The sequence below is a fragment of the Bos indicus genome, chromosome 10, assembly GCF_029378745.1.
Source record: "Bos indicus isolate NIAB-ARS_2022 breed Sahiwal x Tharparkar chromosome 10, NIAB-ARS_B.indTharparkar_mat_pri_1.0, whole genome shotgun sequence".
In the NCBI taxonomy this organism is placed as follows: domain Eukaryota; kingdom Metazoa; phylum Chordata; class Mammalia; order Artiodactyla; family Bovidae; genus Bos; species Bos indicus.
In genome coordinates, this window is record NC_091769.1 from 25636892 (window position 1) to 25656340 (window position 19449).

Here is a 19449-nt window from a genome sequence, read left to right on the forward strand (position 1 = left end):
TTTTAAATATTACATACCTTTGTGTGTGTGCGCACGCGTACATGTGCTAAGTCGCTTCAGTCCTGTGTGACTGCAATCCTGTGGACTGTAGCCTGCCCGGCTCCTCTGCCCATGGGATTTTACAGGCAAGAATACTGGAGTGGGTTGCCATTTCTGTCTCTAGTGGAATCTTCCCAACCCAGAGATTGAACCCGGGTCTCCTGCATTGCAGGCAGATTATTCATTGTCTGAGCCACTAGGGAAGACCACCTTTATGCATAATTTTTAAAAGATTGGCTTTGTCATTGAAAGAATGAAGCATTCCTGATTTTATTCCCTCAGTACATTTCCAGAGAAAGTCATTGTGTATGGTTTATTTTTATTCAGTATTTCCAGGCTTTTTTTGTTTTTTAAGTTTTAAAAAGGTAATTAAATGACAGACTTTTAAAATTACTAAATAATAACCAAATTACTAGATACTAATAGAACTGTGCTTTTTTCTCCCCATGTATGTCAGCACCCTAAATCTGATAGTTCTGATTTGTTTGGTAATAGCCCAGTATTCCAGTACTAACACCTTTTTGTTTTGTTTTGTAATTCTCCTTAAACTATGTCAGTAACTTTTTGTAAAAGAATATATATTAGTTGAATTCTTAATTTCATCTGAGAGGAAGGGTATTCAAGAGCTGTAAAGTCTTTCAGATTTCTCAAATTGTCTCTCATGGTCTTTATAAAAACCTTTGGAATATCCCACCTCCATTTTCTCTTCCACTACATAATTTGGGGATACAACATATCTTTGGGAATTATTCTTAAGTGACGTGGGTATTCAGAGGTACATGGTCCCATTAGTGATACAGGAATTTATTTTTGATTGGTTCTAGGAAAAAAACAGTGATTTCGGTAATTTGGCAGCCTACTTAGAACCAAGTCATAATAGTGTTTTGTAGTGGAACATGAAATCATATTTCACTTATTCTGTGATTTTTCATGTCCTATTACAGATATCAGATGTGTATCAGATACTCATCCATCCAAGTAAACTTTATGACAAGCGCGATTTTTTGAATTTTTGAATAGGGGCTGCCAAGTTGCATAAACACTGAACTTTCGGTGTTTTATTCTTCATTGCTTCCGTTCAGCCCCATGGGTGGCTAGGGCAACATGCTTTTGCCTATTTCTCGGGTGTACCTCTTGGTGGGGCACCTTTTCCATGAGGTCTTAAATATATATGTGGGTAATGGTCACTTCCATTCACTGCTCTCCTGAAAGTCATGGGAGTTAAAATTTGAGGCGCCTGGGACTAGGGGCCTGTGAGCTCCTGAGGAACAGCCTAGTCAGTTGCAGAACTGGTAAGTTCCCACAGGCAGCACTGTGAAGTAAGCAAAGTACTCAGATAGATACCAGCATCATTCCTATAAACACACAAAATGATTAACTGAATTACCTGCATGTTGCCCTAGCCACCCATGCTGGTTGAAGTCTGTTCTGAGGTTTTGAGGTTAAAGTGTTATCCTGCTTTCTCAGCACAGTGGTTGCGGGTCTTTTTATCCTGCCCAGCAGTCCGGCTATTCTGATTATGAAACTCTTGCATCTACTTTAGTATCCCACCATTCTGCTTAGCAGGTCAGCTCAGCCAAGTCTTTAAGGAGTAATTTTGCTTTGAGAGAAACCTTTAGTGGTACTCTTTTAAATTATTGGACAGGGAATAATAAACTCCTTTTTTTTGCCTACTGTGTGCCAAACATTGTACATAATCTTTTAATTTTCAGAATAACCCTGAAAATGTGTGTGATGTTACTTTCATTTTACAGAAGAGAAAAAAATAAGACTTAGTGAGGTTTGATAACTTAACCAGGAGTAGAACTCTGGTCTGTGGGACTTCAAAGCCTCATTCATTATCATCTCCCCCCAGTTAGAAATTCATTGTAGGCCTCTGGAGAACTGTCTTTGACAACAGTATTAGACAAGTAGGTATTCCATAGCTTATTAAAGCTATACCTTTAGCAGCTGTAGGGCCTTGAGAATGTAAATTTTCTTTTTGTATTTCTGTCAAAATGAAAAAAAAAAGAATAATAGTTTATTTTATTTGACTTAGTTATTTTGAAGATAAGATTATGTGAAATACTTTAAGCTCTACAGAGGAAAATCACTTGGTCGGTCACAGACAACTTCATTTTTTAGCCAGTGCAAGTGAAACTAACTCACTGACTTCATCATCCCATGTCACTGGGTCATTTTTTGTGCCTAGAGGCATAAGTGAGATAATAACAGTGTTTCTCCTCCTCTGCCACACACACTTTTTTAGCATAAATGTTGCAATGAAAACAGTCCCTCATAAATAGTTGAGTAGGAGTTCCCTGTTGGCCTACTGGTTAGGATTCCGGGCTTTCACTGCCACAGCCTGGGTTCAATCCCTGGTTGGGGAACATCACACAAGCTGTGCAGTACAACCAAAAGATAAATAAATAAGTAAATATTTATATTTCTCTGTTAGGCTGAAACAGTATATATATATATACCTGGGCCAGTTAAAGTAGGGCATGCAGGGGTGGTGTGGGAGGGCATAAAGAGGACCATGACTCTGTTACCATTACTCTGTTATGGAGGGGAAGGTGAAGTGAGCAAAGGGGATCAGCTGTATGGTAATAAATGCAAAGTAACTTTTTGGTGGTGAACATGCTGTAGTGTATACAGAGGGAGGAAAAAAACTGTATACCTGAAACTTATAAATGTTATAAATCGGTATCGCCTCAGTAAAAAGAAATTGCAGATATTATTACTTAAGCTGGATGTCCAAAAGTGGTGTCATTCAAGGTAATATATTGATCCAGTTATAAATTCCTTAATTTAGAACCTAGAATATTACTTTCATCGTGGTGAACACACACCAGTGAAGAGGAACTTCTCCAGGTCCAGTCTAACTTGACCTCAGGGCACTGATCCTTAAAGGTTAGGCTCTTATTTTCTCTCTTCAGACTTAGACCAAAACTCTAGGGTTTCACTGGAATAAAATCTACAATGAGGCTAAATCCGTGCCCCATTTTTGAGGCATGTGAGTATGGTTTCATCCATTCACTTTTTGCCACAGCTTTAAATTACCCACCACTGAGGCTTTTAGGGTCCCAAGCCTAAAGGAGATAACTAAAATTTCACGGCTTTCAATAGTGATTGCCACACTACAGAAAGTAGTCTATTATGTGTGTTAAATGCAGCCTCTCTTGCTCCATGAGAAAGCTGTGTCTGCTACAGGTCCTGAAGAGTAAAGATGCTTAGGGTCTTTTGGTGCCTCTTTTGAATGTCTCTGGAGCTGTGCTGCTACCTGTGTGCTGTCTCAGCAGCCTGAGAAGTGTGTGGTTTTGGTGAGACACCTTTTATTACGCAGCACCACCCCCCTCCCCAATCCCCACTCCCGCACACCTTTGACTAGAAGTTGAAAATGCATTCCTTCAACAAAAGTACACAGGGTGCCCATTACTACCTGGTAAGCAAAGGAAATATTGTAACAAGCTGTACACAGACCTTGCCCTTGTGTAACTTTCATTCTAATATGGGGGTGAGGAAGGCTGGATAGCAAACAATTATATAGTCAGTTAATCAGTCTACTACAAAAGAGAGATTATGGATGTTACAGAGAGTTTACAATAAAGGCATATAACCTACACCATAATATAGTTGGGTTGTTAAAAATGTGACTTTGGAAGCTACACTACCTAAGTTTGAATCCGGCCCCACTTTCCATTAACCGTGGAATGTTGAGTTAATTGCTTATGATTTGTGCCTCAGTTTCCTCATCTGTAAAAATGCAGTTATTTCACATTCAGTCTGCTAATACATTTTCATTGTTTAAAACAGGGCCAGGTGTGTAATGTACATTCAAAAGTTTGGTGATTTTTTTTTTGTCTAGGAGGTCAGGGAAAGCTTTTCTTTGAAATGATGCTGTTGAAATGAGATTTGAAGGATACGTAAGAATTAAATGGGCTTCCCTTGTTCAGTGGTAAAGAATCTGCCTGCCAATGCAGGAGACACAGTTTGATCCCTGGGTTGGAAAGATCCCCCTGGAGAAGGAAATGGCAACTCAGTCTAGTATTCTTGCCTGGGAAATCCCATGGACAGAGCAGCTATCCATAGGGACTAAACAAAAGCAAACAACAATTAAATGGGCTAAACGGATGGGGAACAAGCTGGAAGGCAGTTGCAGTAGTCGAGGGGAGTGGGGATGGTCAGTTGACCCAGGAGGGTAGTAGAGGCAGAAGTGGGTGGATTTGAGGGATGTTTAGGGGGTGAAGGTAGGATTCTGAAATATGGGATAGGAGTGATAAGGAAAAGAGTTTCTGGTGTCTTCAGCCATGGCTGAATAGGAGATGCTAGAGGGTGATTACCTTCTGTGAGTGCACATGTGGTAGTGAGTATGGAGGAGACCACCAAGAAGGTAAGAAGCCTCTTCTAGGGAGAGCTGGAAAGAAGGTCAGCCAGGGAGACTGTAGAGACGACCAGGAAGAGCTGTTGAGTAAGCAAGTCAATAAACACGCCTGGAGTTCAGACGTCTTGCCCAGAGATATAAATGAGAGACAAGTATATAAGTAGTTTGTTGAGGAAAAGAATGAATTGAGACCCTGTATATGAACTAGACATCCTTGCAGGTACAGAATAAGAAAAAAGGAAGGCCCAGGACCAAAGCTTGGTGAACTAAATGCTGGTAGAGGAGATGAGTAGCAAAGGAGAATTGGCCAGAGAAGTAGAAGGAAAATCAGAGAAGTGTGATGTTCTGGAAAAAAGTGCTTGGAGGGATGGGATGAGGGGGTGTTTCTGAAATCTTTATCATCCTTCCTTGGATCCCTGAGAGTTTTAATTTAGGTCTCTAAATACCCAAAAGTCAGATGCTACTGACTTAGAACATCTATAGCAGGTTTAGGCTGACTGAAGCCAGTTAGTTAAACATGATCTTCAGACTCTAGAATCTAAACTGTAGTTATTCCTGTTTGCTGTAAATTAGATCTAATATAGAGGAAGCAATGGCTGCAGTCCGTATGCATGCTCATAGATATTAACCTGCTGAAATTAATGAATTATTTTGAAGGCCATTAATCACTCCACACCCTCTAAGGCTGACTGGCATCTCCCAAATTAGGTAGAGACTGGTAAAAACAATTTTTTTCCCAACTATTATCCAGGAACATTGGTTGAGTACCTCCTAGAAATAGTGGTTATATATCAATATTCATTAGAAGTGTGTGAGATGTTTCATTAATCCTCATTAATGGCCCTGTAATCTGATCCCCCTTTGTACTCCAGGAGATAGTGAAGATAAAGGAGATAGAGGAACCCCAGGAGATAGTGAGACAGGAAAGCCTTGTGTGCTCCAGTCCACAGGGTCGCAAAGAGTCGGACACAACTTAGCCATTGAACACCACCACTGCTTTGATCTCCCTTTGTACAAAGGAATGGACTAGACTCAGAAAGGTTTATTTACTTTGTGAACAGGAATTTGAACCCACATCCCTGTGACTTTAAGCCCCTGAGGCTTCCGCATACAAATATAACCAAAATAGGAATTAGAAGATAATTATCCCCAAAAAGTACTTAACAAAAATGCTATGAAAACTCATATGGAACTGACTAGTCTTAGCTTGCTAGTGAAAAGCAGAGATGTATTAAATCCAGTGGACACGTTTTAAAGTTCTTATATTATTGGACATTTGTGCTTTGTTGGATGCAATTGAGCACTCTTTCCCCCTGCAACTCTCTACTCTCTTTGCTTCGGTTGCATTGCACTTCTGCTTCTCTAGCTTTGCCTTGTCTACCTGCTTAATAGGTGTAGCTTATTCTGATTCTTAAATCCTGATGTTCTCTTGGGTTCCTCTGTAGCTTTTCTCACTCCACACCCAAAATCTCAAATTTGGGGGTTTCCAGCTAAGTGTTTTGTTTAGCCTGCAAAGTGTTTAAAACATTTTAAAAAATTAGTTACCTTTGTTTAAAACCTGGAAGACTTACATAAAGCTCTGTATTTCTGGCTTTTGGAAAACCTAAAGTTCTCTCTCAGCCTTGGATTTGTGTTTCCATATGGCAACACTTTAACTAATTGCTGAACAGCAGCTGCTGTCTTTGGAGTGGACATTCAGTTCTTCCCAGACCCCCAGCGTTCTCTGTTGTCTTCCAACAGCATTGGTGCAGTGTTGTATATACTTGCTCTGCTCTTCATATTCTGAGTACTCCCCACTCGTAAAACTACTGTTTTGATACTGATAATTCCAAATCTGTCACCAAGGCAACTTTGAGATTTATACATCCGACCTCCCATTGAGTATCAGTACTTGACATGTTACAGGCAACTCACACTACAGTAGCTGAACTCCTCTTTCCCTATAAACTCTAGGTTCTACCAGTTTTTATCCCCTAAGTTTTACTAAACTCTCTCCCTTCCTTCCCTCCATTACCTTTGGAACCACAATGCTATGATTTGGGTTCTCATCATCTTGTTAGAATTCCTGGTTGCAAACCACAGAAATCATCTTTTGACTAACTTATGCTGAAAGGGAACATATTCAGAGGATGTTGTGTGGCTCATATGGTAATGCTAGAGAATCTGATTTAGAAATTGATCTGGAACCAAGGGAAGTTGGAGACATGGAGAATGTGGGCAGGATCAAAGCACTGACAGTCTGTTTATGATGCTGCAGAATTCCAGTGTCTCCCATTGCTGAATATTGTCTAACTGGCTGGTTCTGGGTCTTTGTATTGCCACTGCAAAATCAAGGTTTTCCACAGGAGTGTCCACTTAAACTGGGCAAAGCTATGCGTGTGTGTACTTCTTCCCCAACTGGAAGGGGAAGAACCTCACCCCTTGTTTCAATACCCCCCACCCACCCACTCCAGCTCTGTAATGGGACTTAAGATCCAGTCTTCCATTGAAGACTTTTACCTTGAGTTAGTCTCCAATATAGGAAGGCAGGGGTGCAGGAAGAAAAAATCAACAGCATCCACATTACAACTCTTTTCTGGACTACCATAGCAGCCTCCTAGCTACTTCTGTGTCCTCTGTCCCCTTATCCCCCAAATCTGTTCTCTATCCAACAGCCAGAGCTAGCTAACTAAAATGCATATTTGATCGTGTGATTCCATTTTTCAGTGGCTCCTTGGACACCTGTAAGAAAATGCTTCAATGTGGCATTCAAGGCTTTTTCCTTGAAAGGTCTGCCCCTTCAATTCTTACCTCCGTCTGATTTCTTCTTTGTGATTTACACTTAGGCGAGACTGAACTTCTGAACTGCTTAGACCTTCCTCTATATATCTCATACTGTTTTTCACTGCCCTGCTTTCTTTTGCTTTTCCTTTTACTGTCCCTGTTGCCTGAAGACCCCTTTCTTGTAGCTCACCTTCCCCTCCCAAGTTAACTCCTCCTCATCCTTTAAGAAACTACTTCCTTAATACCTTTTCTCCTAATTTATTAAGACCCTTTTACCTGAAATAAAGCCCAGCATGTATTTCATTGGACATTTGTCACTACTGTCATAGTCCCTACTCTTTCTGTCTCCCCACATGTATACACAAATGTACTCCTTCCTGTTTTAGGTTCTTTGAGGGCGAGTGAAAGTCGCATTCAGCTACTGGAGTGGATAGCATTTCCCCTCTCCAGGGGATCTTCCCAACCCAGGTCTCCCACATGGCGGGCAGATTCTTTACCAGCTGAGCCACAAGGGAAGCCCAAGAATACTGGAGTGGGTAGCCTGTCCCTTCTCCAGCCGATATTCCCGACCTAGGAATCAAACCAGTGTCTCCTACATTGCAGACGGATTCTTTACCAACTGAGCTATCACGGAAGCCTCTTTGAGGGTAGAGATTGTCTGATTCATCTTTGGTTCTCTAATGCTACCATATTACTCTGTATATTGTACACTCAATAAATGTTGAGATGATGAAGAGGTATTTGATGTGGATCCTAAAGGATAAGTAAGATTTTGAGAAAACAAAGAAATGGAATAAGAGTAACATAATTTGAAGGCAAGTGTACTAGCTAGGCCCAGATGAGAAAAAAATACATGACAATATTGTCTACTTTGGTGGGCATATAAATGTATATGTAGAATAGTGGGAAATAAGACTAGAAAGGCAAGGAGTTTCCTGGTGGTCCAGTGGTTAGGATTCAGCTCTGCCACTGCCTTGGCTCTGGATTCAATCCATGATTGGGGAACTAAGAGCCTGCAGTCCATGGGGTATGGCTAAAAAAAAAAAAAAAGACTGGAAAGGCAAAGTGTGGTCTTAAGGATTATGTCTTAAGTAACAGGGAATCTTTCAAAGTTTTTAAGCAGGTGACTGATTTGGCTATCCTGTGTTTTAGGAAACTAATCTGATAGCAGAAAGAATTAGTAGGGGGAGAGATCAGTTATGAGGCTTCTTTCTGTTACAGGAGCTGCATAAATGAAGTGGCAGCAGAAATAAAGTGAGAAAGATGAATCCTAACTTTGCCACTTAGTTTCATGGTTGTGTCATTCAGCTCTAAGCCTCCGTTTTCTCATCTGTGTAACAAGAGGACTGACTAGATGTGATTGGGAAGCCGGCCAGCTCCACTATCTGTGATACATTTTCAGGAGAGCCAATGGGACTGGGCAAATGGTTGAAAAATGGATACAAGAGGAGGTTTCAGATGCAACTTTGAAGTTTCGAGCCTGAGTGAATGGGAGAACAGTATTGCTGTTTACTGGAGTGGGGATGGGGTGTCCCTAGCATTAGTGGTAAGGTGAAGATCTTTAAGAGATCTAAGGCCAAGTTGATCTTCCTAATTTGTATCATAGAGCACAGAAAGTAGGATTTCAGTGTTGAGAGTGTTTACATTTCGGGCGAAATTAGTGGTCAGGAGGTAAGCAGCTGTTTTTATTAACAGTTTACTTTGAGGGATTTAAGCTTGTACCATCATTCTGGGGTTGCCAACCCTCGGAATTAGAGTGGTCTGAAGTGGCACTGCAAACTGGACCCTGGCCCATATATCAGATGGGCTGAGTTGCAAGAGCAGCGAGGTGAGGGCCAGAGCCCTTAGCCTAAGCCCACGCCTTAGGAGTAGGTGTGTATTTTGGAGGGGGAGGGTTTGGGAATTGTTCGTGAGTACCTGCGATTACTTTCTAGCAAGTACTTACTGCTGCTTAAGGGTTAGACTATCAAGAATGCAATTTGGGTTGCGGCAGAGAGAGCGCTTCATCTTTGAAGAGTAAAGGGCCCCGTGTTCCAGCACTTGGGCTGACTCACTCCTCTGATGGATGGAAGATGTGGCCCCTTTTAATGGGTCGTGGGATAAGGGATAGTCACTACAGCAGAAGAGCTGACAGGACTAAGAGGCAGGGGATTCAGAGGGAGGCGGAGTTGGCCTAGTGTGGAACCCTCTCTCCCGAGTTTACGCTCTTTGGTGTGCAGAAAACAGTGTTGGAGGTGGGGGAGTTGAATCTCCAGGACTAGTTTGCCGCAGCTTGAGACCATTCCTCTGGCCAGGCTCCTTTTTTTTTTCAAGCAAGCTGCAGGCTTCGCCTCGGCCCTGGAAACCGGATAGGCCTCTCCGTGCGCTCTCAACCTAACCCCGTGGTGGCGGGGGAGGGGGAAGCTCTGTTTAGTCCCACCCTTTGCGCTGTTTTGCGTCTTTGCGCCTGTGGTGAGTGGCAGCGGAGTGCAGCGAATAAGGACGTGGGGCGGGCAGGAGCATCAAGTTAGGTTGCTCAGGAGGAGGGGGAACTGGTGCTGGAGAGACAGCGAGAGGGGCGAACCGGCCCCCCACGGCCGCTGCAGGTAAAGGCATCTCTGTTACCCTGCTGGGGTGAGACACAGCTTCTTTTCTCTTTCAGGGCTTGTCGGACCTTCCCGCCTGTAGCTTCCGCCCTAACATTGCTCCCACCCGGGCATCCACACCCCCCCACCCCGCATCTTCCCGTCTTGGCCATCCCCACCCTGGAGGACACCCCACTAGCTCACTCCCTCAAGTGCATGTACTTCATCTCCATTTTGGGGGCTCCAGTTGCCAGGAACCTCCCGCCTCTGCTCTGTGGGCCTTACTGGCACCAACACTGGCAGTATGAGCAGGTAATGTACCCGGGTCCCCGCCACCCCCGCCTCCAGTCGCGTTTCCCTCTCCATCAACCCCGTACTTCCTTACCTTGCTCCTTCCCTTCCACAGGAGTACAAAATTTCTGTACTTTCTCCTTTACCCTTGAAAGTACGTACATGGTTTTAGCGTTCATACTTGCCTATTTTGCTTTCCCTGTTTATTCAGAAGGACTCACTTTACCAGCCATGTTTGCCCCAAAGGTCCATACTCCTGATTGAGGTGTGAGTGCTTTTTCCTTCAGTAACTGGGAAAACAAACAAAAAAGAGCAGTCACACATTTGGCAGTGAGAATGGTGAAGATAGAGAAAATGGCCTAGGATCTCGATATTCTTGAGGAAGTCTCCTGAGTGGCTTCAAGTTAATAGCTCCATTTCTTATGGTCTGTGTCCTTCTATCTTGATCCTTTGCTGACCCCAAGTTGTGATTCCATTCACATAGGATGTTTATTTCCCGTTTCTTTATAAGACTTAAGACCCTTTGGGTCTCACAGATGTCTCCATGGTGCAGTTTTTAAATCCTTCTCTTTTAAAATTATATTGACTATCTTCATTTTAAGCCTTCTGGTTTATTTTATTTTCAAGAGATCTCTTCAGATTGCTTCTATATTTTGTTTCCATAACGTGTTTATGTCTGCCTGCCTGCCACTGATCCTCTTGAAAGGATACAGTTTCCAATAACAAGATTAATACTTTGAAGTAAAATAGTTTGTTCTTTGAGCAGTTAGAGGTTAAGTGGTCATGGCTGGTACTTTGTAAAGATGCAGCCTTCCCCTCCCCCAAAAGGTCATTTGTTGTCATTATGCCATTCATCTGTTATCTTCTAAGAGGATGGGCAGTATAGAGAAATCTGTAAATGGAAAATGGATATCTGAAGGTCAGTTTATGTAAGTTTATGTATTAGACAATTGGGCTAATTTTTCTTGCAGTGTTTCTCATCTATCATAAACAAAATGATGAACTTCCTTTTGAGAGGCCATAAGAAATCCTATCCCATCATATAAATGTCGATAATCTTTCCAAACCAGGCATGCGTCCTTCTCTGTCCACACCTGCCTGCGCTCCCCTGCCCCGCTGTGTTGTCTTTCACACATCCTCACAGGCCAAGAGATGTGGTCCAGTTTTATTGAATATAAATAATGTAAACAGTGAGACTGTTTCCATTTGACAAATGTAAAATTACAACATTAAAGGTACATTTTCAAACTTCACATACCTTCCATCTCCCAGTTGAGAATCACTGCTTTGTTGAAAGATTTGTGGAGATTGAAAAGTATAGAGTAGAATTAAAACTAAGTCCTTTTTGATTGGACAGAGAAGTTGTTTTTGAAATGGGCAAGGGTACCAGGAGGCACATAAAATAACAGGAGAGCTGGGACTCTAGATTTCTAAGAAAACCCAGAAGAACTATATTAAAGGTGGTAAAGCTGCAGAAAAACATCAGTATTTATTTATTTCGAGGAGAAGGAACAGTTTCTCCTTAAAAAAGAAGGTGAGATGAAGGGCTATTATATAAAGAATCTCTCTGGCTTGTTATCTGAAAGTTGTAGATGGATAGCTTTGAATTTTAATCTTAACTGACTAGTTAGTTCTACTTTCCTCATATCCTATACCCGCCCCCCCACCCCACAAGTTTTCTGTCCTTAGTCTACTTGTTAGTTTGGAATTATGGAAAATGTTTAAGTACAGCCATCAAACTGACTTTTGAGCATATGCATATGTTTCTCTTTGGGTCCATGGAAGGTGAAGGCTGGCTTTTCATTCTCAATATGATAAAAGTCTGCTATGATTTCTTTATCTAAGGAGTTGCTTTACCTAAGGTTATCTTAAGGGTTTCGTATATTTGACTGCTTAACATTTATTTATTTTTGTTACCAGGATTTGAATTATGGAAAGAGAATTCATGAGGTAGATGAACTTGGTAGAATAGGCCAGATACGGGTATAGCTAGGAAGACCCATAAGTAAGAATAGAAGGAGGGAGTAAGAAAGTTGGGGGTACATTTGGAGAAGGTTTATTCTTTTGAGAGTCAAGGACAGATTTAAAGATGTGAGTTAAAAAAAGAAGCTGTAGACTAGGATTAAAAAATTCATATACTATGAATTAGGTTAGGTAGGGGTGAGTTGATAGAATGGAACCGAGAAGTAGTGAGACTTGGTGTGGCATTGTCAGTGGTGAGATTTTTTTAAATATTGGGGCCTTGACTGAACCAGGAGAAGCAGGAATTTGGCCCCAAAATTGGAAAGGGAGATAAATAAGTACATTCACCTTTAAGAATTTAATGCTTGAGTCATATGGAAGTAAGGAAATACTTCAGAAGCTGTTAACCTGGTTTTTCCCATTAAAAAATGAGATCTCTCTCTCTCTCGCTCTCTCTCTCTCTTTTTCTTTGAGACTGGGCTGTTGCAGAGGGAAGAAAGAGCATTTGGGTGAATAAATAGCAAGGAGTCCTGGAAAGGACAGAATACTCCATGGAAGAAAGGCAGGTTATACACTATTATCAGTGTAAACTTATAGCTGGTGGGAACTTTCACTGTATTTTTTGTGTGACACCTAACTGTTAGATATTTACTGTAGCTTCTCTGACAGTGAATAGGAGGTGAAAAGATAATAGGTAGCAAAGTAGGGCATAACTAGAAAAAGATGATGGAAGTGTTGAAAAAATTATAAGATTATTGAGTAGATTTTTATTAAATTAAGAAATATTTATAAGTCTTCTGATCACCATTTTGAGTAGTTTTGGGGCAGGCATTAGTAGGAGAGACTGGAATGAGCTTGTGGAGTACTTTAGCCAGGAATGGGAAGTGATGTGGACCTTGGTTGCAATGTGAAGGGATACAATTACTGAATCTGGAAAGATCTTGTTTAACATTGGTGGAGATGCTCTGTATGGTTTATAATTTTGAAAAACTGTTGTGCCAACTACTGATGAGTCTGTCCTCTTATCTATGTCTCAGTTTCTGGGCTACTTACCCACATTATATTAATTTTACAGGGATAACTGGAATGAGTTGAGGAAGAGGGAAAAAAGCTTGGGGTTTGTGTGGAAAAGTCTTCAGTCTAGTCTTTTTTGTGTCACTGACAAATTTCTTTTCTGGTTTCTTCTAAAAGAGGAGAAATGGTGTTACCGAAGTTTTCCTGGATTGACAAATATTGATATCATTATACAGAAAGCAAATACTACATTTTCATATAGTTACATGGTGACATACTTAAAATTCCTTGTCTTAGTTTTTCCTTTTTTCAACATTTTATGTACTTAAAAGCCCCACATGTGGATTTTGTCAACATAGTTTCAGTTATTTGTAGGACAGTTTTTCAAGATAGGAAGTTTTCTACTGTCTTAACTTAGAATCAGGGAATACCAGTTAATTTCTCTAAGAACAGAATGGTTAATTTCAGACACCACAGGCACTTATTTTAATTCATTTAAATTTTTTTGAGTAGCTACTGTGTGATATTCATCTGGCACTTTAAAGATCCACAGATGAATAAGATGTGGTCCCCACCATTCAGGAGCTCTTCTGTCGTGGAGAAAGAGGAGCTGGGCCACCATGCAGGGTTGTGCAGGGTGTGCATTGCACATGTTCATCATCATCACAGATAATATGTTTAGTATGATAATTTTCCAGCAGATGGCAGACAAGCATCTTGAGCAGGCAGCTTTTTATAATTTGCACAAAGGAACCTCTTGGGCCTTCAGAGGAAATGGACAAGAGACTTATCATTTTAATAAAATGTTAAATATAAGTGCTTTAAATAAGGTGCAGGCAGTGTTGTGGGTATTTAAAGAAGATGAGAGTTTCCTTGGTGGCTCATCAGTAAAGAATCTGCCCATCAACGCAGGAGATGTGGGTTCAATTCCTGGGTAGAGAACCCCCTCCAGTATTCTTGCCTGGGAAATCCCATGGACGGAGAAGCCTGGTGGGCTGTAGTCCATGGGGTCGCAAAAGGGTCAGAGACGACAACAACAAAGAAGATGAAGGGACTGAGTCGTCACAAATAGCTCACCTTATGGAGGTGCAGGGCTCGCCTTACTGAGTAGAAGACCTTTGAGGATGTTAAAGATTTTACCTGGAAGAGATGTTTGTGGTGAGGGTGATAAAGACGTTCCAGGCAGAAAATACAGCAAAATAGGCAGTCATGGAGATAGGAATGTCATTAAGGGAACTGGATTATCTGTTTGGACTGAAATCTAGGGTATATATAGGAAGTGATGAGCATACAGGAAATGATGAGAGTGAAAGTTGGAAACATAAACTGGGACAAAATTGGAGAATTCTTTGACTCTTTTGCCAGAGAAGGTTTTGATCTTAAATATGAGAGAGCGAGGAGGGGACTTGAGAACAGAAGCACAATGTATAGATTCACTGATAGGTGAACTAAAGTCTGGGAATCTTCCTGAGTACAATTATACTATCAACTTAGCGAGATTATCCAGTAAGCTTGGTTAAAGGTGTTTATTTTGCTAGTAGTAAGTAGAAGTATCGGAATTACAAGGAAAAGTTACAAAATCCAGTATATCCAGAAGCCTCTGGCTGTATTCACTGAAGTATTGCTGATATATTGTTCATTTCTGTCAACTTAAGAATCTGAAATAGAAAGTGAATGAATGTTACATTTCCTGTTCTGTACCTAAGAATGATAATTGTGAAAAGAAATGGACAGAGACAGCGGAATGATCTTGACAGACAGAAGCTTCAAAGTGTGTAGGTGTAAGAGCCCCCAAAAGGGGTTGGCTTATTTCTTTTTTTCTCTTTTGGTTTCAAAGCAGAAATGTGGATGTTCTTTCTGCTGTGTCTCTGTCCTCAGCTTACCTCACATTTCCCTCTTATCTTACTATTTTGATGCTATTTGATGCTATGGGTAGAAGTTTTCTCTGAGGTCACCTCCTTTGCTTACTTGTCATTTGTCTTTCTACAACAGGAGTTCCATCATCTTCCTCTGAAGACCTAGCCATCTTGCTCCATGAAGGTCAGGACAGTCTGACATGCACTTGTTTCTTGCCTCTTTACCTGAAGAGTAGTCCTCTTCCATTGTGTACATTTTTTTCTTAATAGGGGAGGGGAGGGGAGAGCCAGTACCCCCCCTCCCCTTCCCTCCTTAAACCTTGGGGAAGTAACCCCCATTGCTTTCCCAAGATGGCAGACCCCATCATGGATCTGTTTGATGACCCAAATTTATTTGGTCTGGACTCTCTGACTGATGACAGCTTCAATCAGGTCACACAAGACCCTATTGAAGAAGCCCTTGGACTGCCAAGCTCTCTGGACTCCTTGGATCAGATGAACCAGGATGGTGGAGGTGGTGATGTGGCGAATTCATCAGCAAATGACTTGGTCCCCCCACCAGAGGAAACAGCCCCCACAGAACTTCCCAAAGAATCAACAGCTCCAGCTCCAGAATCTTTAACCTTGCATGATTATACCACTCAGCCCGTCAGCCAAGAGCAGCCAGCCCAACCTGTCTTACAGACACCAACGCCAACATCAGGACTTTTGCAGGTCTCCAAAAGCCAGGAGATCCTGAGCCAAGGGAATCCTTTCATGGGTGTCTCTGCCACAGCTGTCTCCTCCAGTAGTGCTGGAGGACAACCACCTCAGTCCGCCCCTAAGATTGTTATCCTTAAAGCCCCACCAAGCTCCTCAGTCACTGGTGCCCATGTGGCACAAATTCAGGCCCAAGGTATCACCAGCACAGCTCAGCCCCTCGTGGCTGGCACAGCCAATGGTGGAAAAGTCACTTTTACCAAAGTGCTAACCGGCACTCCCCTTCGACCTGGTGTTTCCATTGTCTCTGGTAATACAGTGTTGGCCGCCAAGGTCCCTGGGAACCAGGCTACAGTTCAGCGCATTGTCCAGCCCAGCCGACCAGTAAAGCAGCTGGTCCTACAGCCAGTTAAGGGTTCAGCTCCTGCTGGAAACCCTGGGGCCACAGGGCCCCCACTGAAGCCTGCAGTTACACTGACCTCTACACCCACCCAGGTGACTTGAGTGAAAGGGGGAGGTGAATTTTGGTTTAGTAGCGGGCCCAGCAACTGTGTGAGAGCAAGCACATAAGAGCTGTCTCTAGGAAATCTGCTTAAATTCCACCTGTACTTTTTATCAGTTAGTGTTGATAGCCACGTTATTTGTTACTTACAAGGTGAAAGCAGTTAGTGTTAATGCATTTTTTGAGCTCTTACTACATATTTACACTGTGCCTAGCTGGTGCTGAACAAGATAGACACAGTCCCTGTCCTCACAGAGCTCACCATCTGCCAGGAAATACAGACCTTAAGCAAGAACTCACAGTGGTGGAGGATACAAACTTACACGAGTACTGTAGGATGCAATGGGAACAAAGAATCATTTTTGAAAAACGTGTATTTATATTTGCAAGACTTAAAGAAACTATGTGTATCTTTCCTGTTCTTATTATTAAGATTGTCCTCCTCCAGCTTTGCCCAGTGAAAAGACTTGTTTCTTTTATAAGAAAATAAAGACTCTAGCCTCTGAATCAAGGGCCAGAAGAATTTGGAGGAGGGGAAGACAGTGTTCAGATAAGTAGGGCTGGTGAAGAGAAGCTCTGAGGAGGTGGATTTTAGTTTAATGTAAAGACTTTTATTCTAATAGGTTTCCAAAGAATGGAATGACTGCCTTAGGAAATAGCAAGCCTTCCAGCAGTTTTTCAAGAATAGACTTGGTACCCACTGGGCAGAGGTTATAGAAAAGATTTATCAGGACAGATAGGAAGATGAACAAAGGGGATTGTACTTTCTTTTCTGACCCTCAGTTTTTACAATTCTAGGATAAGGAAAACTGGTGTAAATATGAAGGGGTCTACCCTTCTTTAATGTCCTACCTCTCTTGCAATTTCCTCTCTTTACTCTAGGGTGAATCGAAACGCATCACACTGGTCCTCCAGCAGCCACAGTCTGGAGGTCCCCAAGGACACCGGCATGTCGTGCTAGGGAGTCTACCAGGCAAGATAGTGTTACAGGGCAACCAGCTAGCAGCCCTGACTCAAGCCAAGAATGCCCAGGGGCAGCCTGCCAAAGTAGTAACCATACAGCTGCAGGTGCAGCAACCACAGCAGAAAATCCAGATTGTACCACAGCCTCCATCATCGCAGCCACAACCCCAACAGCCACCCTCCACCCAGCCAGTGACTCTCTCCTCTGTGCAGCAGGCTCAGATAATGGGACCAGGACAGGCCCCGGGACAGAGACTTTCAGTACCCCTCAAGGTGGTACTTCAGCCACAGGTGAGACTTAACATGTTGGGATAAGAAGGCAAACACGCTCTTAGTCCCCTGACGTTATCCTCAGCAACCACTCACTGTTGAATGTGGGACCAGTCTAGATTCATATCTCTGAAGTGAGATGCAGGCTTTTCTTTCTTTCACCCATGGGAACCTTATTTTAATTATATCATGAAAAGATTTGAGGGTAATTGTTGGCTTTAGGATAAGAGATGATTTGTCTAATATTTGTCTTTAAATTGTTTTATTTACAATCTTTTCCTGATATCCTTGTGAAATGAAAATGACTGAAAATAACCCCTCATCTGAAAGATAAATAGTCTTGAAGAGGTCAAGTGCTTATCTATCTTTCCTCCCCCTACCCCCACTCCACCCCCCACTGCCCCCAGGAAGATAAAGGTAGGATAAGAATGGAATTTGAATTTTCTTAGTAGCCTAGACACTAGGGTTGTCTGTGTTGTTTGGAAATTTTATGGAATTGTGGAGATGAGTATTGACATTGACATTAGAAGCATGGCTAAAGAATATTGAAGGTTAATTTGGCACAATTGCCTTTTCTCATCCGCATCCCACCAAAAAATACTTTTTTAAAAAACAGCGTGCTTCTAGGTTCAGTAAGACTTGATATGAGTCTTATTCTTAAGGAATTAGAGAACTAACGTTTCTAGTCTGTGCTTCAGGGCTGTTTGATTCAGGTCGTTTAGCTCTAAGCATGTTGAACTATAGTGTCTTTATTTCTATAGGCCGGCTCTTCCCAAGGGGCCTCTTCTGGGCTCTCTGTAGTTAAAGTTCTCAGTGCCACTGAAGTGGCAGCCCTGTCCTCACCAGCAAGTTCTGCTCCCCATACTGGGGGCAAGACAGGAATCGAGGAAAACCGTAGGCTGGAACACCAAAAGAAGCAAGAGAAAGCAAATCGGATTGTAGCAGAGGCCATCGCGAGGGCCCGTGCTCGGGGGGAACAGAACATACCTCGCGTCCTGAATGAGGATGAGCTGCCTAGCGTCAGGCCTGAGGAGGAAGGTGAAAAGAAACGCAGGAAGAAGAGCAGTGGGGAGAGGCTCAAGGAAGAAAAGCCAAAGAAGAGCAAAACATCTGGTACCTCCAAAACCAAGGGCAAGAGTAAGCTAAAGTGAGTGCTACCCTTTGCTGTTTTGATGGGATGTTTGGGGAGAGTGCATATATGTTTAAATTCCTGTTTTTAAATTCATTCTGTATATAGCAGCTACAGAGTTCAAGGGGATCTGTCATAGAAAATAATAAGTCCTTTCTCTTCTCTGTCCCAAGTGAACATCAAGGCCTGGGAAAGACAGCCAGTCTTGAGTTAGGGGTCATGTGTAAAAGCTGTATTCTTCCTAATTTTGTATCACTGTAGTGTGAAAGACTTCTCCCTAGCCCCCTACGACCCATGCCGGTAAAAGAGAGCTGCTGCAGACATAGCTGCCCTGTTCTTGCATTTCATGTGAACTGGAGAAGATTTCAGCAGCCACTGTCAGCCATAAGCAGTCTTGACAGAACCATGGCTTGCCACATAACTTGCCACAGTTGAGTGTGCTCTCTTCCTTCCATGTCTTGTAGCTTCACTCCTTGTCTCTAGCTTCTACTCCCTGAGATGCTTCAGGCTTTGTGGTGTAATTATAATAATGCTTTATATTTGTACAAGGTTTTATAGCTTAAGAAAGCAAGTTTCATATCTGTTATTTTACTTGATCTTCAACAGCTATCACACTAGGTTTTATTATCAGTGTTTGCTAGTTAGAAAATCAATGCCGAGCTAGTGACAGAACTGGGACTAAAACGAGGCCTTGTAATTCTTAGTAAGGAACTGGTTCTGCTGTGTTATGCTACCTTCATTCAGGTATTTGTGAATACAGTGGTAGCAAAAATTTGTCAAATTTGGTATAAAAGCCAGCTGGTTGTTTAGAAACCCCAATATCTTCTTTTTTTTCAAACACCCTACCCAGACTGAATATCTAGAGCATTGGAGAAGGCAATGGCAACCCACTCCAGTGTTCTTGCCTGGAGAATCCCAGGGATGGCGGAACCTGGTGGGCTGCCATCTATGGGGTCGCACAGAGTTGGACACGACTGAAGCGACTTAGCAGCAGCAGTATTCCTGGAGGTTTCATATGTGATAGGTTAGATTAA

General features: G+C 42.2%; 1 protein-coding gene across 6 annotated transcripts in view; it reads left to right on the forward strand.

Annotated features, from left to right (window-relative positions):
- Positions 1-19449, forward strand: part of CHD8 (chromodomain helicase DNA binding protein 8) — a 58415-nt gene that overhangs the window by 3915 nt on the left and 35051 nt on the right. For 3 of the 6 annotated variants that reach the window (XM_070797143.1, XM_070797145.1, XM_019968397.2), the window contains exons 2-4: positions 14989-16046; positions 16936-17307; positions 18048-18433. In XM_070797143.1, coding sequence (XP_070653244.1) covers positions 15204-16046; positions 16936-17307; positions 18048-18433 — 1601 coding nt within the window. In that variant the 5' untranslated portion in view covers positions 14989-15203. Of the gene's footprint in view, positions 1-9638; positions 9751-14988; positions 16047-16935; positions 17308-18047; positions 18434-19449 lie in introns of those variants that run through there. The other 3 variants (XM_070797144.1, XM_070797147.1, XM_070797146.1) reach the window with 3 other exon arrangements.